Below are 24,700 nucleotides of genomic sequence, written 5' to 3'. Positions count from 1 at the left end.
ATTGTGACTGTTCGACAATTACAACTGTAACTGTTCAACAGTCACAACTGTATAACAAACTGATTTGTAACCTAATCTAAAATGTTTTACTCTAAATTAGTACTTAAATTAAAAAAAATTAGTGTCTTACTGTTTTATTAAAAAACTATTGACATTTGATATTTAATCTTAATTTTTTTTTTTTTCCCAGTCGCCTGTCCATTAATTTCAGTAAATTACACATGGCATCATATGACTTGATACCCACTGAACTTACGTGGGCCCACCAAGCATGATCCAACCTGGTATAGAAAGCATGTGAAGATCTACAGAAGAGTAATGATTAATAATAGACGTGCGCACAATAATGCTTTAGGAATTAGTAATAGTTTAAGGTTATCCACAATATTATATCCCCTAGATTACAGTTTCTCAGGTATTCATTCAGATCTGTAAGTGGAGCTATCACTGAGCAGAGACAGAGAGGCAGTGAGATTGATATATCTCTGTTAAAGAATGGAGAAACCCTCTTGGGTTCCTACTTTGGCGGCACAGGTGTGTCTCTGCTTTGGTCTCTACCTTGCTTTTCAAGTGGGTCAGCCTCAAAAGTCTGTGTACCATGATACAAGTGAGAGCAGACCGCATGATCTTTACTTTATCACCGTTAGAGGAGGCTTTAGACCTCTCAACAAACAGACCCATCTTCTGAAACAGGTCAGTTTCTTATCTTGGTTTTTTTTTTAATGGATTTTTAATGCTTCTTGAATAATTCGGTCTCATTCTTATGGTTTTTCTTGCTAGTGTATGGCTTTTGCTTGTGGGGTACTAGCTTATTTGGCCAATAGTCTAAAAAGCGAGGATTTTTTTCTCCTCTTTTTAAAAAGCTCTCTTTCTGGATATGATTATTGTTCCTAAATTGTTGTGGTTACTTTGCATCTGTTACTTTTGGATTGTTGATCTTGTACATTTTTCTCGGTGGCTATATTTTCCTATTTTTTAATTAATGTTTACCGTTTTCCTTTTCTTTTAATCTTGTTCTTTTCTTGAGTCTGGTTTCATCAGGTAACTGCTCTACTAATTGCCCCCCCTTCCCCAATATTTTCCTGGTCTAATTATGATTCTTCTTGTTGATGAAGATTGAGAAGGTGGCAAAGAGTTACAAGGCAAAGTTTGTGGTGGACATTAGTGATATTGGGAAAGATGATCCGCTCATGCAAAATGTAAGGTCTTTTTGTCCTTCACAAAATTTTTGATGTTGAAAGCCACTAATCTGTTTGTTTTCAGAATTAAGGTATTAAACTGTCAACGTGGAAGAAATATCTTGTAACTTGGTAAGAATCTTAATATGATGGGACTAATTTGTAAATCGTGGTATATTACTTTACAAGAGTGAATAAAATCGATAGATTACCTTGGGTAGAAATTGTTAAAGTCTAGAAGTTGTTCCTTCCCTAATTAAGTTGATTTCATTGGTCAACTGTTAGTAACATTGCTTGATATATTCGTTTACAGGGTACTCTGCATTTCTCATCACTAAAAGTTCCCTGGTATGCTGTCCTATATGCAATATTCTTTGAATTGAATACATTTGTGTCATATAAGTTTTGTTATTTCTATGTGTCAGATTCAGCTATGTTGTTGTTGTCTTTTTATTTTTCTGCTTAAAACTGTTTTGGTAGGTAGTCATGAATAATAGCACCTGTAGGTACACCACTGGAGTATCAGAAAGACATGGAGGAGGTTACTTCCAAAAGAAGATCAAGATACCTTACGAGAAAACCTTAGATGTCATAGGGGTGGATACAGGGTTATTACAGGTATGCTCTATTTTTATTTTCAATTTTGTCTATCTGATCACATCTTATCTTGTATATTAATAGGAATGTATTTATCAAGAAGGTACTAATAAGGTGGTGTGTGTGTAATAGATGTAGAATCCATATAAGATGTTATGTATATGTAGAAAACCAAGAAAAGGTAACATAAATTGCAAGATCAAGATGAAAATGGGTCTGACTAAGTCACTTATGCCATAAGTTATGGGGTCGATTTCAGGGTTATACATGGATATGCATATTCTTTAAAAGTTCCACTGAAAGCACAGTTAATAACCTCTTGTTTATGACACTTCAAATGCTTCATCTTTTGTTGTTCATTTGTGTACACACAGCCCCGGTATAGGTTCATGAAAAATTGAATTAAAATTTTTTTACATCATAGTAAGACATCCTCTGGTTATTGGGGATTTAGTGCTACTTTTTAACTACAATGTGTGGCAAGTATGTGAGTGAAGTCTGATGCTATGCAACATAAGGAACATATTCATTTTTCATCTTGGGATTCGGGGTTTGAGTGAGGGGGATTAAATTGCTATTTACTTTCCTTCAGGAGTGCCTAAAGGGCGTATGATGAGTATGTTAGTTATCCTTGATCAGTCAGTCAACCATTACTAAATAGATACTGCTTTGTCAATTTATTGGTTTCTTGACTTTTCCTATTTTGCCTTATGTTATCTTTCTTCTATTTACTACCTTTAATCTGGCAAGTCTCCCTCAATTCAGCTTTCTAAGTTGTTTTGGTTAATTGACTGGCAGTTCGTCCAAGAATTGATATGATATATATATATATACACATATATATGTATATACTGTTGCTGTATGTATGTACTTAATTTGTTCTATTTTCTTACTGAAACTTATTTTAAACGTGAAGGTTTTAATCACAGGGTCATTAAGTGAATTTGGAGAAAACCAGTTGCATTGGCTGACAAAGACACTAGAGGCAACCAGTAGTAACTGGTAAAATTAATTAATTGTATGGTCTTGGCTGTTTGTAGTTAATTTCTCTTTATGGCTTTCAGCTTTGATATTCTGAACTTGATAATTGATATTTCATGACTCATAATGTTTCTGGTTTGACAGTTACTGTAATTTTGGCAATGCAATTCCAATACTTTGTTTTTTCATTCTGATGCTTAAATGAACTGGAATTGCTGTGGTATAGAAGATATGATCTTAAGAAAGAGCTGCCCAACTAGCCCCCACCCTTTGAGCTCTTGTGCTTATTGAGTGGTAACTAATCTTCCAATGGCCAACTGGCTGTATTGCCTTTTGTAAATACAGGCGCATAGTTGTTGGATTCCACCCATTGGCTATATGTGAAGATAGTGAGGATGGAATCAAAACAAAGCAAGTTTTTGAGTCTCTACATCATACTTTTATAAAATATGAAGTGGTAAGAACCAATAGTTGTTTATAAATAATACCTCATTTCTACATCAATTCCATTGTTCCAAGTTAAATGAAAAATCTGACTCCCAAGTCCTAACCCATGCATATACATTCTCCAGAATGCATACTTAAGTGGGCAGGGTTGCACTAGCCATGTACAACAAGGTAGTCTGAGCTACATCGGGAATCCGGGTCCAATCAAGGCAGGCGCTTATCGAGGTCATATAAATGAGGATGGGTTTCTTCTTCATAGAGTCAGCTCACTAGAGATTGTGGGTGTTCATTTCTTGTGCTGGTTCATTACAGATTTATTGGCGGTCCTTGGACAATGTAGGAGTCTGAATTTGTCCATCATGTTTGACAAAATTAATATTTTTGTTGTTTTGGGTTAGCAGGTGACCTACTTTGTTAGCTCGACTGGGGAAGTTGTGCATAAATCTGTACTCCATCAGAAGGGCAAGGAGACCATGTAAAATTGTAAATTGGGTTCAAGAGGAACTCTACCATTCTTTGCAGTCATGCCACATGGACAAGCTCAAACTCCCAACTTTCTTTTGTATAATCCACCAATTACCTTCCAATTCCAACCTACAATTTTATTTTGTATGTAAAACTAGAGGCCATTGGTTTTAAGCAAAGCCTTCCTCTTTTAGTCTAGGGGTGGGCATTAATACCGGCATACCGAACCCATACCGATTTCATCTCGTCCCATCTCAGTTATGTCTCGTATTGTTTAGGTCTTGTAATTTTCGGGATGATCTCGTACCGATCCCGAATACAATGAGATGGGTACCAACATTTCAATCCCATCCCATCTCGTCCTGGCTCGTCCCGTATATAATTAATTTTATTATTATTTTTATTTTATACCATTCCTCTTCTTTTCCACCATAAGACTTGACAGGCTGAGCCTACTTTTAATTATTTCATTTTTTTTTCTCCCTTTGTTATGTCATCATTTCCCCCCTCCCCTTTTCTTCTCTCAACTCTCTTCCCCCCTCCTCGTGCACTTTCATTTTTTTGCTTCTTTGTTATGTCTTCCCCCCCCCCCCTAGATTCTCTCAAATTCTCTCTTTTCTCAACTCTTTTCCCCTCCTAGGCTCCTAGTGCTTCTCCCTCTCTCTTCCCAAGTGTTGCGTAGAACCCAGCCACTGAGCACCCATATGCGTGTGCGTCACAGCCACGGCCAGATTTCGGCGAGCTTCCCTCGGCCTTGAATCTGGCAACCTAGACCACTAGCGAGCTTCTCTCGTCGGCGTAAGACCTCCCACAACCTCTCACAGTCATGAGAACAACTTGGAGAAGCTCCCCCACTGCTGGCCTTCCACGGTCCCGAACCCATCCCATACCACATTGTTTGGTACCATGGTCATCCCATCCCGATCCTATCCTGAATACAAATTCCGGTCTCGGAAATGGGATGAGTCAGTCTCATCCCCCCATTTCCCGTGCCCACCCCTATTTTAGACAGTTGGAATAGATAATTCACATATGTAGCTTTTTCTTTACTTGCTTTATTTCAGTTTTCATGTTAACCAAAAAAGGCCAAATTTTGAGACCTAAAACGCAAAAGGAAAATAAAAGAAGGCTAACGAATGAAAAGAGTTTGGATTGACCAACAATGAGAGAATCGATTCTTTATTTCTATTTTATTAATGGCTTAATGCTGAGTTTTGGCAACAATAATAAAAATTTATCCCTTTTAATAAATAAAAAAATAGAAAGGGATGATCTTTATTCGTAAAATGAACCAAATGGATTAAATTATGATGTAAATCACAGCACTGTGGACATAAAAAAAGATATTTTGCTGTTGCGAAAATGAATTAATTAAGAGTTAATAAAAATATTTTTTAAATTGGCAAAATACAATAATACCCTTATAAAAGTCCATACGACACCGATGAATACTTGAACAGAGAGAAGTTGTCACGCTCTTCTCTTACAATGACGAGTGACGACTACTACTGAAAGTTTTGTGGCGATGGCTGCAAGCTATTTGTTATTTATAAATCTCAATATCTCATCGCCATTTCCCGGGTAGGAAGGCCGTTACCGAGTCAGCCGCCGCCGGTGAGTTACCGGTCTTATTTTTCTCTTTTTTTTTTCTTTTTTTTTTTCATGGATTTGTTTGTTTGCTTTCTGGGAAAAGTAAGGAAAGTTAAGTTATAGGTTGTTCATAGCCAACAAGAACATCAATGCCAAATTGGTTAGGTTTTCATGTCTGAAGAAAGCTCCCTTTTTAGCTTGCTTTTCTGTTTAATTTCATAAAATTTTGTCACTTTATGATATTGATTTATTTTGTTGAACTAACTGTTTAACTTTATGAAATTGTGTGCTTCTTTGCAATTTTGTTTTGCTATGTATGATTCAATGAGAATTCTGATGTGGTTTTCGTTTATTACCAGTGTATTTGTTTGGGTTTCTGCATAACATTCAGATGCTTGTGTTTTTTTATGCTAGTTCATATGTGGTTTGCGTTTCATTCTTGATGGCTTTGCGTTTTATTCAGATGCTATTGCAAACTTTGATATATTATATACTTCGGTTGTAGTAGACTGATAAACTTTATAACAGGTATTTTTTCAGTGACAGTTATCTGTTAGTTCCTGCATAACCTATTAGTTGGGACTTGGGACTTGGCTTGGTTGGCTGGGCTTAAACACCACCTGCAGATAATAAACACTTAAAAAGTCTTGTGCAGAGTCTAAAATTTGGCTGTAATTTTTTCTTTATTCATAGACCCCACCTAATGTCTCTCAGAAAACCCCCGCTCCCTCGTCTCCTTCTCAACAATGTCTCTTGCATGAGGAATGCCCAACAAATCTTGCGACATGTAAATGCCTCCCTTCATGATGGCGGAGCACTTGTGCTGATGGGCACTAATGGCTCGGGCAAGACTACTTTCCTGCGTATGTTAGCTGGATTTTCTAAGCCTTCTGCTGGTCAGGTCCTCTGGAACGGGCATGACATCACAGAATCAGGAGTTTTCCACCAGTACAAGCTTCAACTTAACTGGCTCTCCCTTAAGGATGCTGTCAAAGAGAAGTTTACAGTTCTCGACAATGTTCAGTGGTTTGAAGTTCTTGAAGGCAAGCAGGGGAAATCACTGCCTGCTTTGGAGTTGATGGGGCTTGGGAGATTGGCAAAGGAAAAGGCAAGAATGCTGTCGATGGGACAGCGAAAGAGGCTGCAGCTCGCGAGGTTGCTGGCGATTGATAGGCCAATTTGGTTGCTTGATGAGCCTTCTGTTGCATTGGACACTGAGGGGGTGAAGTTGCTTGAGTATATTATTGCAGAGCATAGAAAGAAAGGTGGGATTGTGATTGTGGCAACACATCTGCCAATTGAGATTGAAGATGCCATGTATTTGAGGCTGCCACCAAGGTTCCCTCGGAGGATGACTTTGGTAGATATGCTTGATCGTTCGGATTTTTGATTTTATACCTACCTATGTTTTGCATACAAACCTGGGGAAGAAAAAATGTTGTCATTGCGATTATGAAATTGAGAAGTCATGTTTCTGGAGTTGAATTGATTTTATACCATTGTAAATGATGGATTGCTGATTTCTAAAGTTAATTAGTATTACATCATTTGACATCATTAATTATATAGATATGTCAACCATTTGATAGGTTAGTCTTTGGATTTATAAATCCAATCTTATCCAATCATCCAGACTGATCAAAATTGATGGGTTTGAATTGATTGAACAACAAAATTGATATCAATCTGCTACCAGGATAATTAATCTTTCTCTAATTTCAAAAAATTTACTATACTAGACCCATCAGCACAAAAGTCACTTAATTTCCGATCGACAGCAAATTGAGGGCCATTATTGCCACCAGAGAAAGACCCCAATTGACAGCATTTGAGAAGGCACTTGAACTTCCAGAAGGTGCAGGAGCAGGCGGTGACTTGGAGTTGGACCCAGAGCTGGGATCATTTTTCTCCACTGCAGGAAGTGGTGGATCAACTATATTTGAAGCTTGAAGAGCAGGGCTGGGGGCTTGTGCAGGTGACAATGCCTCAGGAGCTATCAAACTGAGCAGAGAACCAGGTTGAATTGGCAAGATAGGAAATGGGACATTGGCTTTGGGATCCATGTCAGTACATGGACATCCTGCAAAATATACAATATATATGCATGTCAACCATTAATGTTAAAACTTAAAATCGTATATATATTTGGTAGCAGCAACATTTACTCATATATTTGCTCGCAGTTCCTGGGAAATCAGTGACGATCCCATCAATTTTGAATCCTTGAGCATATGTGGCAATCTCTGTAATCGGGTCTGAGAAAAAATCAAACATGAGACTCGTAAATTCATTCTTGAACAATTGGGCATAAACCGAGATATTTGCAGCCTGCATTTCCTTGACAACTTTAGTTTCACCCGCAACGAAGAAGTTACTAAGTTGAACAATGGACTCTTTGGTGACAGTTACTGCATCTGCAAACTTCTTGATCTCTTCCACCGATTGCTTGGGAGCGTCACTTATTTCCTCCTTGATGTTTAACACTCTTTTGTATTTTGGCACATCTTTGAACTTGGACAGCACTGAAGTGTCGTCTGATTTGATCAGGACTTGTTGAGTGGATTGCTTGTCAAATGTGGCATTGCTCAAGGCAGAGGTTACAGCACCCACAATATCCAGACCTTTCTTTGATGCTAGGTAGGCAGCATTCTGAGAAGAAGATGGTATATGTATGGTTCAGATCATTTTCATGCTAGAATAAGAGTTTGAGCCTCAAAATTATTTTATTAGAAAGATTACCTCAATGTTGATCAAAATTCCAGTGACTGCCTTTGTCTTAGCAAAATCCAGGAATTCAGAGAGGGTCACTAGTTTACCGGCATCCTTGTTAGCTTGGTTTCTAAATACCTTTCCCTCAGCTCCATAGGGGCTTTGCAATTGGGCTGAGTTAGCCAAGTTGAACTGTTAGTGGGATTGCCAGAAGCTTAACTTAATTGTATGGAAAGTTTTTAAAGAAGCTAGCTTACGTTTCAAGGTCTGAATCTCGCTCCATGAGAGCTGGAATGAGAAGATTCCAGCTTTTGATTGAAGTTCAGAGATAGTCCCACTTTTGGTAAGGAAGAGAATTATTGCATTGGTCCCTGAATTAAGGTCTATGGTATCTAAGCAGAAAGCAACTCCATCACTTGACATTTGAACTGAGCAATCTATTATGTCAGCCCCATCATCTACTGCTTGCTTATAGGCAAGGTCTGTGCTACCAGGATAGATTCCACTTGCTCCATTTCTGGTTATGATCAAAGGACTTCCTGCAAATTAAGTCAAAATTTTACTGAGAAACATCCTAACGATACCCAACACAACATTGTACTATAAGCTTTCAAAAAAACTTAGAATCTTACCTTTATATGGCTTGGTATCATTCTTGTTCTGTGTAAAGCATGCTGCACCAATAAGGCATTGGTAGGTTAGGCCAGAAAGCAACTCTTCTTTATAGACTTTATTTTATGTTTTGAGTGTGGTTGGACAAAGCATTTGAAGTAAGTTGTACTAAAAATAAGAAAAGGCTGATATCTTACCAATTGCTTCTGATGCTGTAGGAGGGAAATCTGTAAGCACCCCGTCAACAGCAAACTGAGAATTATCTACAAACTGCTGGTACTCAGCTGTTGGATCAAGACTATAGTTATAAGCGATTTTATTGTCATTTGCAAAACCAGAAGCATATACTTCTAGCCCTTGTTTGTGAGCATCAGTCACAAGAGTAGTGGCAGCCTCCAATAACTGGTCTTTATTTACAGGCCATATGTATTCTTTTGGGACAAGGATCCCAGCTGCAAATGACTTGATCATTCCCAGATCCTTCACTAGTTCACTGTACTTCTGTTTGGTTGTGGGCTCAGTTTCATCACCCTTTAGGAACTGGAAGATCAGCTTTGTCTTCTTGTTTGCCTTTCCACTCATGCTTTTCAAGAAACCAATCTCAGGGGACGAAAGGTAATTTATGACTGGACGTGCCATTGCCTTTTCGATAAATGCTGCCAGACTGATTTTGTGTTGGTTGTAAAATTCGACATACTGCGACAGAGAACGAATTAACCAAACACCAAAACCAGTTTAGAAAATAATGATTAGGACTCATGAAAAACTAGACGAAAATAACATTGAACATTGAAGAGAGAGAGAGAGAGACCGGAACATTCAACCAAAACTGGTGTGGTTTACTTCCCAAAGCATCCTCTACGGTAGCTATTGGCAAATTGCCATCGAACTGACTTGGTCGAGAATAAATGTTTTGAGTCACTGTAAAGGAATCGAAGAACATAATATAAAAAGCATGATTAGTCACCTTAAACCAGGAAGGTTAGTCTAATTGCAAGCTCTCTAAAATATCTCATCCTCCAGAAACTAAGTTGATGCACCATGAAATATATATGCTTGTTAGTTTTCTGTTTATTCTATTTCAATGTCATTTCCTATTAATACAGATAGTGACTCTCTAACCCAATCAAGAAAACAAGGGAAATCTTGACTATCCTGCTGCTTCTAATGTATGTACATTGCATTTTTCGTATTGTTATGGCATTGACAAAGAATGAAATACTGATAAATTAATGTAGGAAAGAGATAAGTTGTTTTGAGACTTACATGACACATTTTGTAATAGCTGTTGAGCTGTAAAATCCAAAGCGAACCACCCACGAAGATCCTTCCCATTTACATTGTAATTGTTCTGGCCTTTATGGTAGACCATAGCTATGTTTGTTGTATTATCAAGCTGAATGTTGGACAGGCATATTCCAACGCTATCTTTTGTCAACTGCAGATTGCAGAACAAAGCAGTGCCTGGCAGACTTACAGACTTTGCCATGTCATTTGCATAGTTGCTGGATTCAGGGAAAAGTCCTGAAAACCCACCGCGAGCTATTACAAGGGGGGCTTCACCTGAATCAATGCAGGTAAAACTATGAGTTACAATAACTCATTACACTTCACAATGATTCTATTTATAAATGGATATAATCAGAAAAATATAAGCCAAAGATCCTAAGACATTTATTTCTGCAAATGTTAAAGAAACTTGGTTCTACAATGGATCAGCTTTTAATTTTCTTTTTGAAATGAATGTCCAATTTTTAAGCTCCAAAAGATAATCAAAAATTTGTCATTACCATTTAAAGTCAGCCATTTCTTTGGCGGAGGTGCCTCCGGTGCTTTATTGCCTGCATTTGGTGCGTTCTGTGCTAAAGTTGAGTGGATCAACAAGGAAATGAGGAACCAATACCTCATCATTGCTTCCATTCTAACCCTGTCACAGATTCAAGGAAATGCAGAAAATAATAAGGAATGTAACCAAAAAATAAGGAAGAGAGAAGAGCAGAACCATTGATTTATCATCAATTCATTCATTCTATAAGAATGTTGAATGTGTTTATATATTCACATATTTAGTAAATAAATATTGTAGGTGATCGAGAATTGGACATCACTAATTAATTAAGAAAAGTATCTTAAAAATGTAACAGATCCGAAATTAAATTTTCGTCATCCATACGCAAAAACATTACAAATCATCAAACAGAAGGGGAAAAAAAAAAGGGAAGAGCATTCACTAAATAAATCCCATTATATATAAATGATAATGATGATACAAACTCACCTTTGGGAGATATATGCTTGATCTGGTTCGGATTTTTGATTTTTTGCCTATCCTATGTTTTACATGCAAACCTGGGGAACAAAAAGTATTGGCAGTGCGATTATGAAATTGATTCTATATCACTGCATGCAAAATGGACTTTTAATGCTAACAAAACGTTTTTACAGTTTTTATTTGGTCAGAGCGTTTTCACATATTTATGCATGTTAAATTCTGTAACATATAATTCATTCTTATTTAAAAGAAAAAAATGCTAGCTTTTATTATATCACCAAAATGTCCCCATGTTTTCATTCTATAACCATCGTGTCCTTGAAGTTGATTGATCTATATTTGTAGATTGACCAAAATACCCTCCACTGGTTCGGGGCAAGAGCATTATAAAGAGGCCTGGTAGGGAATTAGGGTTTATCATTAGTTTAAGAATGAGGCTTTGCTCTCAGAGTCAGATCGTGTGGGTGGTTGCCCCCTCCCTCTCTCTCTCTCTGAATGTTGCGAAGCCGATGATTTCACCAAATGGTATGCTTCATGCTACCACAACTCTCTCTCTCTCTCTCTCTCTCTCTCTGTCATCATCATCATCATCATCATCATCTCTTTCTTCTGTTTCTTCTTTTTCTTCTTCTGTCTCTCTCTGTCTCTCTCTGTCTCTCTCTCAACTCGTGAGGCGGTGATGATATTTTGATCAGCATCTATAAATCAGACAGTGGGGAAGGAAGGAAGAGGGACCTGTTTCCTTGGCGGGGCGACCCGGTTGCTCTGTTTGTGAAAATGACGATTCTGTCCTTTCACCAACAGGCAGCGACCGTAGTCGCAGCCATGGAAGGCGGGCCGTTTCCCTTTTCTTTTGTCTGACAAAAGGCGAATCTGAGCCTCGCCCCCTCCATTTTCTCCATTTCTATTTCGACGTTGTTTACTTGTTTTTCATTTATAGATTTATTAATATTAATAATTTTGGCCCTGCTTTTTATCTTGTACATCAAATAAAAAAAATTGAGGAATTGGAAAAATCATGAGCTATAAGCCTATATCATAGCCTTTACTCTTTAGTAAAGGGACGATTTTTACACATTTTGCCGTTGAGGGGATATGGGAACCAAAATTGGGGAATATATTTTTAAGTTTCCTTCTGCTTATGTTGGTTGGGCTTTGGGCCTTGTTGGTTTTTGTATTTCTGCATTTTTGGGCTGCTTAATGCAGATATCTTCCAACAAAAGAAAAGTGGACAATTTTCAATATTTTTTTTTTCCGGTGAACTGGGCCATAGGCCCAAAAGAGAACAAACTACCTAAAGACAAAACGCCACAGCTTGCAATATTATCAATATTTTCATTACTATATTTATTTCTTATACACATAAATCTTATAAAGCATCCTAAATTATATTTAAAACACTCAAAAATAAATGGATGAGCACTCTAGCATTAAAAATAAATAAAAGATTTCAAATTAAAAAATAATAATTCATCTAAATTGTCGGCCCCTAACATAAAATATTAAAAGAATAAATCTATAAAAATCAATATTCAATACATGAGTGCAAATTTGCTCCCCACTTCTAAAATGGTGATACTCACCACTTTATTTATAGGGTGACATGTGTCATCTAAACTAACTCTAATTAACAATTTTGAATTAATAAATTTTGATATAATAATGAGGTGAGAGAAAATCTCTTTCTTTCAAAATTTATCTACCTTTTTCAATTCTCATGCTCTCTCTTCCCTTTATTTTATTTTCCTGATTTTGCTTCTTGTTTTCTTTTCTTCTCTTTTATTCCTGTATGCACTTTTTCTTTACATTGCGCTTTTTTGTCATAGTACCCTATTACACCTTTTTATTTATTTATTCACCCTGCAATATTTTTCATCACACATTTGAAAGAAATTTCCAGAACTTTTTATACTCATTATTCCAATTGAAGACCTCTTGTGAGCATGTAACAATTGAAGACCTCATTTTTAATCTAAAACAATCAAAGACCTCATTTGTATACTTATTATTCGAGAATTTATTTTAAGTTAATTGTTCATTCAAAATTATAACACAATAAATTATTTTAGTCTGCTTTAAATTCTTAATTTTGAATGAAAAAACTACATGAGGTCTCCATAAGGTTCTTACATGAAGCCCAATATATCATAATTTTACAAAACACATAATACTACAAACCCAAAAAACATTGTTGTTGCAATGCAACATAACTATGCTAAAGTTAATATATCGGATATCATGTGTAAAAGACATTTACAACTCTTCTCTTCAAACACTATATCAAATTGAGCTTGAAAAATTTAACTGACGAGATGATCCTTGAGTTGTTGGTTGAGTGCTTGTACTTGCCTATCAAATTTATGATCACATATTTATTGATTAGTTAATCAAATTAATTAATTTTGGCAAAAAAAAATCAAATTAATTAATATTTGAAATAAACTAGTAGGGAACAAGGTAGACGACCAAACTTGTTTTTATTGAAGAAAATAAAAGTTGAAAAGACAGAGGGTGTCAAACAAGAAATAAAAGAAAAGATTTACTTAAAATAAAAAAAATAAAAATAAAATAAAGGGGAGAGAGAGCGTGAGAATTGAAAAAAGGCAGGTGAGTTTTGGAAGAAAAAGATTTTCTCTCATCTCATTATTATATCAGAATTTATTAATTCAAAATTGTTAACTAGACTTAATTTAAAGGATATATGTCACCCTATAAATAAAGTGGTAATCCTGACGACTTAGAAGCAAATTTGCACTCTTCAATACACCTCCATAATCTTTTGTCGGATTTGAATATTTACCATATATATATATATAATTGAAGTATATTACAGACCCGGGTAATATTAGAAGCTCAAGGGTGAGTTAATTTAGGATGGACAACAGTATTGGCAGCAGAAAAAGACCCCAACTGACAGCATTTGAGAAGGCATTTGAAGTTCCAGAGGGTGCAGGAGCAGGCGGTGCAGGCGGTGAGTTGGAGTTGGAACCGGAGTCGGAGCTGGGCTCCTTTTTCACCACTGCAGGAAGTGGTGGGTCAACTATATTGGAAACTTGTAGAAGTGGGCTGGGGGGTTCTGCTGGTGTCACTGCCTCAGGGATTATCAAACTGAACAGAGAACTAGGTTGAATTGGAGTTATGGGAAATGGGTTATCGGCTTTGGGATCCATATCAGCACATGGACTTCCTGCAATTATCAAACCATTCATTTTAATTAATGTTAAAACTTATGATTATATATATATATATATATATATTTGGTGGCAACTTATAATCATATATACACTTACTCATATATTTGCTCGCAGTTCCTGGGAAATCAGTGATGATCCCATCAACTCTGAATCCGTGAGCATATGTTGCAATCTCCACCATAGGGTCTGACATATAATCAAACATGAGACTGTTATATTCATTCTTCAGCCAATGGACATAAACCGAGATATTTCGAGCCTGCATTTGCTTGACAACTTTAGTTTCACCCACAATGAAAGAGTACTGGTTACTTCGAACCACGGAGTCTTTGTTGACAATTACTGCATCTGCAAACTTCTTGATCCTAGCCACTACTTTCTTGGGTGCGCCACTTATTGTCTCCTTGATGTTTAACACTCGTTTGTACTTTGGCACATGTTCGAACTTGGACAGCACTGAAGTGTCGTCTGATTTGATCAGGACTTGTTGAGGGGATTGCTTGTCAAATGTAGCATTGCTCAAGGCAGAGGTTACAACACCCACAATATCCAGACCTTGCTTTGATGCTAGGTAGGCAGCATTCTGAGAAGAAGATGGTGTGTATATATATATATGGCTTAGATCAATTTTGTGCTAGAGTAAGAGTTTGAGCCTCAAAATAAAATTATTAGAATGATTACCTCAATGTTGATCAAAATTCCAGTGACTGCCTTTTTCTTAGCAAAATCCAGGAATTCAGAGAGGGTCACGAGTTTACCGGCATCCTTGTTAGCTGGGTTTCTAAATACCAGCTCACTGGCTGATCCGTAGGGGCTTTGCAATTGGGCTGAAATAGCCAAGTAGAACTATTAGTTTAATTTTCAGAAGCTGAACTTGATGGTATGGGAAATTTTTAAAGAAGCTAGCTTACGTTTCAAGGTCTGAATCTCGCTCCATGAGAGCTGGAATGAGAAGATTCCAGCTTTTGGTTGTAGTTCAGGGATACTCCCACTTTTGGTAAGGAAGAGATTTATTGCATTGGTCCCTGAATTGAGGTCTATGGTATCTAAGCAGAAAGCAACTCCATCACTTGACATTTGAACTGAGCAATCTATTATGTCAGCCCCATCATCTACTGCTTGCTTATAGGCAAGGTCTGTGCTACCAGGATAGATTCCACTTGCTCCATTTCTGGTTATGATCAAAGGACTTCCTGCAAATTAAGTCAAAATTTTACTGAGAAACATCCATAACATTGTACTATAAGCTTTCAAAAGAATTTAGAATCTTACCTTTATAAGGCTTGGTATCATTGTTGCTCTGTGCAAAGCATGCTGCACCAGGAAAGCATTGGCAGTAGGTTATGTTTTGATGGTGGTTGTACAAAGCATTTGAAGTAAGTTGTATTCAAAATAAGAAAAGGCTGATATCTGTCTTACCAATTGCTTCTGATGCTGTAGGAGGGAAATCTGTAAGCACCCCATCAACAGCAAACTGAGAATTATCTATAAACTGCTGGTACTCAGCTGTTGGATCAAAACTGTAGTTATAAGGGTTGATATTGTCATTTGCAAAACCAGAAGCATATACTTCTAGCCCTTGTTTGTGAGCATCAGTCACCAGAGTAGTGGCAGCCTCCAAAAACCGGTCTTTATTTACAGGCCATATGTATTCTTTTGGGACAAGGATCCCAGCTGCAAATGACTTGATCATTCCCAGATCCTTCACTAATTCACTGTACTTTCTTTTGGTTGTGGGCTCAGTTTCATCCCCCTGTAGGAACTGGAAGATTAGCTTTGTCTTCTTGTTCGCCTTTCGACTCATGCTTTTCAAGAAACCAATCTCAGGAGACGAAAGGTAATTTATGACTGGACGTGCCATTGCCTTTTCGACAAATGCTGCCAGACTGATTTTGTGTTGGTTGTAAAATTCGACATTCTGCGACAGAGAACAAACCAACCAAACACCAAAACCAGTTTAGAAAATAATGACCAGTGCTTGTTTTAACGCTGAAGAGAGAGAGAGAGAGAGAGAGAGAGAGAGAGAGAGAGAGAGAGAGAGAGAGAGAGAGAGAGACCGGAACATTCAACCAAAACAGCTCTGGTTTACTTCCCAGAACATCTTCAACAGTAGCTATTGGAAAATAACCATCAAACCCAAGCGGTCGGGAGAAAGTGTTCTGAATCACTGTAAAATAAGGAACCCAAGAACATAACAAAACAATGCATGATTCATCACCTTCAACAACAAATATATATATATATATATATATACAGAAATGATCACTCGCTCACCATAGAGCGGGATGAATTAAAGAGATAGGAGCTAGACTTACATGACACATTGGCCAATTGAAGAGCTGTAAAATCCAAAGCGAAATAGCCACGAATATCCCTTCCATTTACATTGTAATTGTTCTTTCCCTGAGGGTGAAACTGAGATATATTTGTTGTATTATCAAGCTGAAGGCCGGATAGGCATATTCCAACGCTGTCTTTCGTTAACTGCAGATTGCAGAACAAAGCACTACTGCCTTGAAGACTCTGCATAATTGCCATGTCATTCGCATAGCTGCTGGATTCTGGAAAAAGTCCCGTAAACCCACCACGTGCTATAACAAGGGGCTCTTGACCTGAATCATATACATCATCAACAAATTACAAATGCATGCAGGATCGATCAAATTACAATTAACTAATTACTAATAAACTACCTACTTCATTTTTACGTACCATTTAAAGTCAGCCATTTCTTTGGTGCTGCTGCATTTGGTGCTTGCTTTGCTGCTAAAGTTGAGTGAATCAATAAGGAAATGAGGACCAAACACCTAATCATTGCTGCTTCTAACCCTGTCACGTCCTGGATAATTGAATGATTAATTAATAAAGCAACCCCAAATATTATACAATATTCAACATACTTGTGGAAGAACTAGACACCACCCCCTTGTCAAGTTTCTGGGAAACTCTCAAGGGAATGTGATGAAGATAAATGGTGGGGGTGGGGGGAGGGTAAATATATATATGTGAATGTTCGCTCGAGGAGATCCAAGATCAATTAAAGTTTATCCCCAATGCTATTCCCCAAACACTGCGACCCAAATAGGTTTCTTTCTTTCCTTTTTTTACCAACTACTTTACTTGCACACACACATTTGTGCGCATTAATAGCAGTCCAGGAATCAAAATTATAGGACAACCAGCCACTTTGTTTTCCTCCATCTTTCTGTTTCCTTTTTTTTTTTTTTGGTCATCTTTCTGTTTCCTATATACTATTATTGTACACCGCCGACAGATGATATTGTATTTCTTTCGCGGGAAACCAGCCATCTCTAACCGACCTTAACGTTTTTTTCAAACCCCCGCTTTTCTATAATTAGGGACATGTACGTTTTTCAACACTTTTCTTACCGCCAATGAATTATATGTTATTAGTATCGTACTTTACAAGATTTACAAGTATTAACTCATCGTTTATTAATATTATAATATGTGAATGGGTTTAATATCTCTTTAAATTTCCTAAATTTTAAATCTAGCTAGCTCCTATATATAAACAAAAATTGAATATGTTTTTTATGGAATCAATACATCTGTTGAGATATTCCTTTTGTTTGTAGTCAAATTGTACGTCGTCCATAAGACTATTAATAGTGTTCTTACCTCTAAACAATTTAGTCGAGAACTTGAGAGAACATAGAGTTAAAATCTTAGTTGAGTCTAAGTTTGCGTTGTACGTCCGTGCCTTTAGTTCTTTTATGTTTTTTTTCCCTCTTACTGTTATTTTGTTTTCGGTTTAACGAAAGGCTATCGACAAAAGTTGCGTTGTACAATATACAATACATTCAGTGGCCAAAAAAAATATATATTGTAATTTCTCTTCAAGTACGTCTTGATCAATAGAGATCTTGGTATTAATATCTAACATTCTTGAATCTTGATGTGCTAAAGGCAAATAATTGAATTTTGAATTTCGAGAAAATTTCGATGAAAATTTTGAAATTTTTTAAATTTTGACAAAAATTAGACAGAAACGATGAAAATTACTATAAAAATATGAAAAATTTTAATGAAACTTTATAATATGTTTATTTAACATGTTATCTACTAAATTGATAAAAAACATTAAATAAACCAAATTATATAATAGGTTTCATGTGATATAAGGTGAATATAATGCGTGCTGGAGCAAATACTGTTAAAATAAAATTAGTATAATGAATAAAAAAAATTAGTATATTCTTTATACTGTATAATTTAATTATACACTAAAATCTAAACACTAATACTCTATATACTCTATATACCCTAATACTCTTTATACTTTATAATCTATACATTAAACCATATATACTCTATATTTTTTAAGATATTAAGTTTTAGGCCCTTTAGGATATTTTTAATTATTTTTTATATAAAAATTTATTAGAGTTTAAGGTTTAAAATAACTAAATGAAATCTCAAACTTTTTTTTTCTTTCCAATTGCCCAAAGACCCTAAACCCTGCTCATTTTTTCTCTCTTTTTTTTTTTTTGTTCTTTCCTTACTTTTTTTCCCATGCCTCTTTCTTCAGTTTTTTTTTTTTTATCTTTCCTTCCTTTTTTCCCGTGCCTCTCAACCAGCCAAGTTTTTTCTTCACTAAGTGTAACAACCCAAATTTTGGTTTATCGTAATTTTGTTACTTAAATTTTTCAAACTTGTTTTAAAGTTTGTTTAAAGGAATTAAAAATTTTCTTAAGTTTATTTTAACTAACTTAGACCTTTGGTTGTGGTTATAGAGTTTAATTATGTGGAAACTAATTTTAGAAAATGAAAATTCAAGAATTTGGCGATTATTATTATTTTTAGAATTAAATTATGAGAGTAGGATTTTTCATAATTTTTTTGAAAGCAATTTGACTATTTTAGGTCATAAGAAATTAGTACTCATCAATACGAGTTCGTAGAATTTTTCGGTGAATTATTTGGAGTCTCAAGCTATATTTGATAAATTTCTGAAGTTGGAGAAATTAGAAAATAGAAAAATTTCAATAATTTCGATAAATTTTAGTAAATTTTGGTAAATTTCACCGAAATTTTGACAAAATCTTCACAAAAACTTGTTAAATATGTGTTTCGATTTCGGAATCCAAAAAAAACAAAATTTAATACCTTGCCTAAAGGCACATGTTAGCATCGCATATATTGTATATGATAGGGTTTCTTTCAAACTTTAATACTACTTGTTCTTAGTTAGAATGTTTACATTTCTTGTACTTATTTTCCTTTTATGTATGTTAAGCATTCATGGCTAGGTTGGTGGTCAAAATCACTGTTGTTTACCAGCCTCTTGCTAATAAAGTCAAATTTATATTTATTTTTAAGGTGTTTTGTTACTATTTAAGCACATTTCACCTAAACCAAGTTACAATTTTAGTTACGGTTTTAAATTTAAACTTGAGGGTTAAAACTTAAAACCCTACAATTTAAAGATTAAATACTAAAGCTTTAGCCTTAAATTAGATTATGATGATGGAAAGAATAATAAAATAAGTAGTGATAGAGGGTTGTTTATCTTGGAATAAGGAATTAATTCAAAGAATGAAAGGCAGTCCAATTGACTTCCCTTTTTACATGGTGGAGGGAACAAAGCAATAAGATTAGTTGGTATAAAAGTAGGTATAGATGGTTGGCGCCAGGCCAGCTAAGCGATTGCACAAAATCTAAAATTCTCCAAATCCAGGGGATCCCTACCCTTTGGCAGAACCGAATTCGATCCCACTTCCCAATTCCCAATCCCCAAATCAAAATACAAATAACAACGACATACAGAGGCTGTTACACGAAATCGAAACCTAATAAGCCATAGATTGATTGATTTTGATTTTGTACAGAGAGAGAGAGAGAGAGAGAGAGAGAGAGACAGAGATGAAGGTCACGGCCTTGCTGGTCCTCAAGTGCAACCCGGACGAATCCGACCCGATCATTTTAGCCAACGCCTCCGATGTCAGTCACTTCGGCTACTTTCAGAGGTCCAGCGTCAGGGAATTCATTGTCTTCGTCGGTCGCACCGTTGCCAAACGGACCCCTCCCGGACAACGTCAGTCCGTCAAGCACGAAGGTCCGGAGTTGTGTTATTTACGAACAATTCAAGAATTTCAAACTACTAGCTGATAAATCTATTTGATTCATTGATTTGGGATCTCGCTGAATTTGGCTGTAATTGCAAAATCTTCGTTTTTTTCTTTAAGGTTACGTAGTAATTCTAGAATTCGATGCCCCAATTTTTTCAGGCACCAGATTCAATTGTTCATTCAAGGTTTAAATCTCTGTAAATTATGGTAAAAATTTGTATTGCTCTCAGGTTTACAAATATAATAACTTTAAATACGTTTTTTAAACCCCATTTGATTGATTGATTTTTTTTCTTCTTGTTTTACCTTTTTATTAGGAGTTTCATTACGCTTTTATAAACTCTGATTTTCTTGTTTACTTTCTTCGCAGAGTATAAAGTACATGCTTACAACAGCAATGGTCTTTGTGCGTTGGGCTTTATGGATGACCACTATCCTGTCCGAAGTGCATTTTCTCTGCTCAACAAGGTAACTCCTTTGTTCATTATATAATTCCTTTTCATTATTTTGATGAATGTATACCGTTTTTTCGTAGCAGATTTGTATCCGTACATTCAATAATCCACCAATGTGTCATACCTTGCTTCCTGTGTTACTAATTACTTAAGTTTTGCTTGGTAATTTTGGTCATCTATTGTTCTATAAGATCTGATTCCCGTGGTACGAACTTTAGTGTTATGTGATTAGGAATTTATGTGTGGCTTCTACTTATTGAAATGGCACAATCATTGACTGGAATTAGTGCTTTGTTGTTGTTGCTAAAATGGAACATGTATTCTATGACCTTCACCATTTCACTGGTAACAAACTATTGAAGTTTCCAAATTTCAAATTATCATATTTTTGTGATAGCTACTTTTGTCAGCTTAGTGGCCACCTGGTGAGGTATTGAGATCCACTTGGCTTTGAACTGTAATTAGTCATGTATGAGAGTTTTGCAAACTTGGTTTCATGGCCTATATATATGGTGCTCCGTACTTGTTTCATCATGTAACTGATCTAATTGCTTTGATTGCCAGGTGATAGATGAATATCAGAAAAATTTTGGTGATTCTTGGAGGACTATAAAAGAGGACAGCGAACAACCATGGCCCTATTTGAATGAAGCTCTGACAAAATTCCAGGTTTGTCTGTTCATCTGTTTTCTTACTCGTTTATTTTAGCTGGAATTATAGACTGTTTTCTATTTTTTTTAAAAAGAGGAAGTTGCATGAGTTATAAGTTATAACTGAAGCCACTACTTTTCATCTTTTGTTCTTTACTTTCAAATATCAGGACCCTGCAGAGGCTGATAAGTTGTTGAAAATTCAGAGGGAATTGGATGAAACAAAAATTATCCTGGTGAGTATAGTGCATTACTTCAGCTACATATTGGTCGATTTATTGTTGTCTTGCCTGTTTTGTTATATTTTTAACAGCGGATTCAGTACATCTGTTTGTCAGATGTCTTTCTCTATTTATGTGGAACCTTCAACTTGTGATATTCATTTTGTTTAGTAACCTTCAACTTTGTATCCTTTCTGCTGAAATTTTTTCCCTGAAATAATTGGTGGCGGCCATCTTTTTTTTTTTTTTTTTTAATTTATCTTGATCTGCCATATCATATTGGTCACCTCATACATTTCTAACCTAGCATTTGTTGCTTCTTGCTTTGGTGCAGCATAAGACTATTGATAGTGTGCTTGAACGAGGTGAGAGACTGGACAGTTTAGTTGAGAAGAGTTCAGATCTTAGTGCAGCATCACAGGTACAGACACAATTCTTTTGCTAAGATTACGCATTTGCCACTGCACACACTCACATAGTACTTGTTATCTTCGTTTGTGCTAAGTCCATGTTAATCACCTATAATTTCAAGTGTGTTGTCAAGGGCTTCTGATTATTTTAATTTCAAGAGAAGTTGGTAGAACACTATATGTCAGTGTCTAGGTGAGAGAAAGCAACGGGTTATTTTGCATGCCATTAATATAATGTTTATAAAGCACTTAATGATGTGAATTTCAGAAGGCGTCATTTGTGTAAAATGACCAATTTTGGCTGTCTAAATGTGTTCCAGTGCTTGAAAAAGTATTAAGTTACCTTTAGTTGAGTCTAGAAAAGCAATATCAAGTTTGTGCAGTACAATATTTAAATTTGGAATTTTAAAATTGTTGTCCAACAATATGATGCTTGGAAGATCCCACTGAAGTTTATTTTAGGCTGAAGATTAGCTGCACGTGGTATGAGTTGTTTTTGGCATTCTGTCTGGACTCTTGAAAACCAATACATGTCAAGACGGAATTCAAATCACATGTGCTTTTAGTGTTGATGAAATAGCTTTTATGTTAAACCACAGTATTTGCCTCTTGATTTTGAAATTAACTGGACCTTTTTTCGGCGGTCGAATATAACTGTACCTGAAGTTTTATTCTAATGTGAGAAGCTGATGACGGGGTTTTTTGAAACAGATGTTCTACAAGCAGGCAAAAAAGACCAATCAGTGTTGTACCATATTGTAAGCTTCTTAGGCGAGCAGCAACAATCCTGTAATGACAATCCCTTGTTATGGCGTTGAAGTTGATGGATGACAAATTGATGATTGTAATATGTTCAAATCATTTGTCAATTGTTTGCTTGGCAGAATTGTGTTGATTTTCCTCATTTTCTTATGGATCAAAGAAAGAAGGGAAACCAAATATTGATAGAGGTCCCTCTACTATAGTATTAATATGTTTCTGTTTGACAACATGTGTTTACAATTCTGCGTGTGTTGTATGTGATATTCTCATTTATGATCTATAAGAACAAAATATATGCCATTGCTTATTCTTTTGAAGCTTTTTGTCTTTCATAGACATATAAAAGCTTCATGATTGTTTATGCCACTGTTCTAGTTTCGTACGGGGGAGTTTAGCTTTATACGTGTTCGTCCATTTTGTGAATACCTGGATGCTCAACCGACATTATGAGTTGTCAAGATGAGTACCAGATGAGTTGACTTTGCTTCAGGGATTTTATCATATTGTTATGGTTCATAGAATTATGTGTTTTGCAGTGAATTAAACCATAAAACGATGTTCAGCGAATTTAATTATTCACTGTAAGTTGGACTAGAATAAAATGTTTATATTGAAGGTAAAAACGTCAGTTGAAGATATACTCCATGTTTCATTGAACTGTCTTAATGACCCTGAAAACTAAAGCACCGTTTCTCCTTGTGTCTCACTTAGGCAGTTAGGCTCGAAGGGAATAATTAACCAAATGTCATCCTTGATTCTTTCTACTAATTAATAATCTCGAAATATAATTCAGAAACACAATCAAAATCCACACACACACAAGTTGCATGCAACCGGTTAAATGGAAATTTTCAAGTTCATTTCTTTCACACCTTTAAAGTTTAAACTATAGATTTCAGACTATACCATCCACAAACACTCCTAGTTCAAACTCTACAGACACTAAAACATAACTCAACATCGGTACTCGGGTTCAGACTGTACATGTTGCAAAAGGGGTTTTGATGTTTCTTATTACATATATATATTACACTCAAACCCCAATATGCTATTATTGTTGTGAAAAATTCACTATTTTCCAAAGATGGATTTCAACCACCAGATCCCCTTGGTGTCCTTGGGGCCTTCTTCAGCTTCTGGTGGAGAGTCACTCTGTGGTGTCTTGTTGAGCTTGCTAACATCATAATCCTCATCCTTGGCTCTTTGAACTAGCTGGTTGTAAATTTCATCATCTAGATGAGGCTGCCTGCTTAGTATCTGATCAAATTGCCCACAAAAAGGAAAAAGGTTATAAACAACTATAAATTAACAAAGCAAAGAAAGATGATCATAAAACAAACACAAAAAACTAACAAATTTTAAAAAATTGATCAACAAAGTAAAAGATGAAGGAAGGGGAACAAATTAACATACCCAAAGGGAGTTCCTGCTAGGCTGGCCAATCAAAGCATACTGATAATCCTCATCAATATACAAAACCCAGTAATCACCAACAACAGGGATGATGGGCAAGAATGGAGGAACATAGAATTTGACTTTGAGCTTGGCCTCATCACTGGAAGGGTCAGCCTTGTAGGCAGTGCCCTCTATGTAGCCTCTTTTCCCATCAGTCCAAGTCTCATTGAACACATTCACAGTCCCTTCATCTCTCAGAGTGTAGGTAGCCCTTGTGTTCTCTCCCTTCTTGGGCTGAAATCTTGATGGGAATGAGGCTATCTCGTACCACCTCCCCATGTACCTCTGCAAGTCCAGACCCTTCACCACTTCCATCGTTTTCTCGGCCATTGTTTCTTGTTTTAGAGAGCAAGAGAGCAAGAGAGCAAGAGAGCAAGAGAGAGGGTTTTATGTTTTGGGTTCTGCTCCTTCTTGATAAGGTATGGAGGTGGCTTACTGTTTTATGGCTTCCTTGGAGTAAGGTAATTTACAGGAGGAGGGACGTGGAGCACTCAGGACCTTACACGTGTAGGCTGTTAATGGTTTTATTTGCCACGCATATGGCCAGGTTCTACGTCGGTACACTTTGATTTTATTTTAATTTGCACCTTTTGAAGGGAAAAAACTAGAT

General features: G+C 36.1%; 6 protein-coding genes across 10 annotated transcripts; 3 read left to right on the top strand and 3 right to left on the bottom strand.

Annotated features, from left to right (window-relative positions):
• The first annotated feature begins 349 nt into the window (after positions 1-349).
• LOC147285774 (Calcineurin-like metallo-phosphoesterase superfamily protein) lies at positions 350-4,143 on the top strand. Of its 2 annotated transcripts, none has more exons than XM_086244486.1 (8): positions 350-693; positions 1,116-1,199; positions 1,492-1,526; positions 1,685-1,796; positions 2,692-2,777; positions 3,102-3,213; positions 3,329-3,428; positions 3,605-4,143. In XM_086244486.1, exons 1-8 carry the CDS (start codon positions 496-498, stop codon positions 3,619-3,621), a joined length of 744 nt encoding a protein of 247 aa, XP_086100612.1. In that variant the 5' UTR covers positions 350-495; the 3' UTR covers positions 3,622-4,143. The 2 variants fall into 2 exon arrangements, with proteins under 2 accessions (XP_086100612.1, XP_086100611.1); XM_086244485.1 differs by having other exon boundaries at positions 3,329-3,481; positions 3,605-4,137.
• Positions 4,144-4,882: 739 nt separating this feature from the next.
• On the top strand, positions 4,883-6,800 carry ABCI1 (non-intrinsic ABC protein 10). 4 transcript variants are annotated; one of them, XM_086244823.1, is made up of 2 exons: positions 4,883-5,282; positions 5,952-6,800. In XM_086244823.1, the coding sequence occupies exon 2, from the start codon at positions 5,962-5,964 to the stop codon at positions 6,646-6,648; it is 687 nt and encodes a 228-aa protein (XP_086100949.1). In that variant the 5' UTR covers positions 4,883-5,282; positions 5,952-5,961; the 3' UTR covers positions 6,649-6,800. The 4 variants fall into 4 exon arrangements, with proteins under 4 accessions (XP_086100949.1, XP_086100951.1, XP_086100948.1 ...); XM_086244825.1 differs by having other exon boundaries at positions 4,887-5,282; positions 5,973-6,800; XM_086244822.1 differs by having other exon boundaries at positions 4,890-5,282; positions 5,799-6,800.
• Positions 6,801-7,018: 218 nt separating this feature from the next.
• LOC147285772 (glycerophosphodiester phosphodiesterase GDPDL7-like) lies at positions 7,019-10,490 on the bottom strand. Its single transcript, XM_086245254.1, has 9 exons — positions 10,370-10,490; positions 9,846-10,142; positions 9,391-9,500; positions 8,777-9,275; positions 8,600-8,641; positions 8,225-8,506; positions 7,998-8,140; positions 7,424-7,907; positions 7,019-7,338 (listed from the first exon to the last, which is right to left on the bottom strand). Exons 1-9 carry the CDS (start codon positions 10,488-10,490, stop codon positions 7,019-7,021), a joined length of 2,298 nt encoding a protein of 765 aa, XP_086101380.1.
• Positions 10,491-13,715: 3,225 nt separating this feature from the next.
• On the bottom strand, positions 13,716-16,860 carry LOC147285771 (glycerophosphodiester phosphodiesterase GDPDL7-like). The gene is made up of 9 exons (XM_086245312.1): positions 16,758-16,860; positions 16,361-16,657; positions 16,103-16,212; positions 15,465-15,963; positions 15,318-15,359; positions 14,957-15,238; positions 14,727-14,872; positions 14,142-14,628; positions 13,716-14,038 (listed from the first exon to the last, which is right to left on the bottom strand). The coding sequence occupies exons 1-9, from the start codon at positions 16,858-16,860 to the stop codon at positions 13,716-13,718; spliced, it is 2,289 nt and encodes a 762-aa protein (XP_086101438.1).
• Positions 16,861-19,737: 2,877 nt separating this feature from the next.
• Positions 19,738-22,942, top strand: YKT61 (SNARE-like superfamily protein). Its single transcript, XM_086243909.1, has 6 exons — positions 19,738-20,124; positions 20,508-20,605; positions 21,157-21,261; positions 21,413-21,478; positions 21,798-21,884; positions 22,585-22,942. The coding sequence occupies exons 1-6, from the start codon at positions 19,932-19,934 to the stop codon at positions 22,633-22,635; spliced, it is 600 nt and encodes a 199-aa protein (XP_086100035.1). The 5' UTR covers positions 19,738-19,931; the 3' UTR covers positions 22,636-22,942.
• Positions 22,943-23,472: 530 nt separating this feature from the next.
• LOC147285769 (temperature-induced lipocalin-1-like) lies at positions 23,473-24,515 on the bottom strand. Its single transcript, XM_086244206.1, has 2 exons — positions 24,049-24,515; positions 23,473-23,892 (listed from the first exon to the last, which is right to left on the bottom strand). Exons 1-2 carry the CDS (start codon positions 24,418-24,420, stop codon positions 23,707-23,709), a joined length of 558 nt encoding a protein of 185 aa, XP_086100332.1. The 5' UTR covers positions 24,421-24,515; the 3' UTR covers positions 23,473-23,706.
• Between the last annotated feature and the right edge of the window lie 185 nt (positions 24,516-24,700).

The sequence above is a fragment of the Dryas octopetala genome, chromosome 5 (genome assembly GCF_963921425.1).
Source record: "Dryas octopetala chromosome 5, drDryOcto1.1, whole genome shotgun sequence".
Taxonomy (NCBI): domain Eukaryota; kingdom Viridiplantae; phylum Streptophyta; class Magnoliopsida; order Rosales; family Rosaceae; genus Dryas; species Dryas octopetala.
This window is presented reverse-complemented; position numbering and strand designations above follow the sequence as displayed.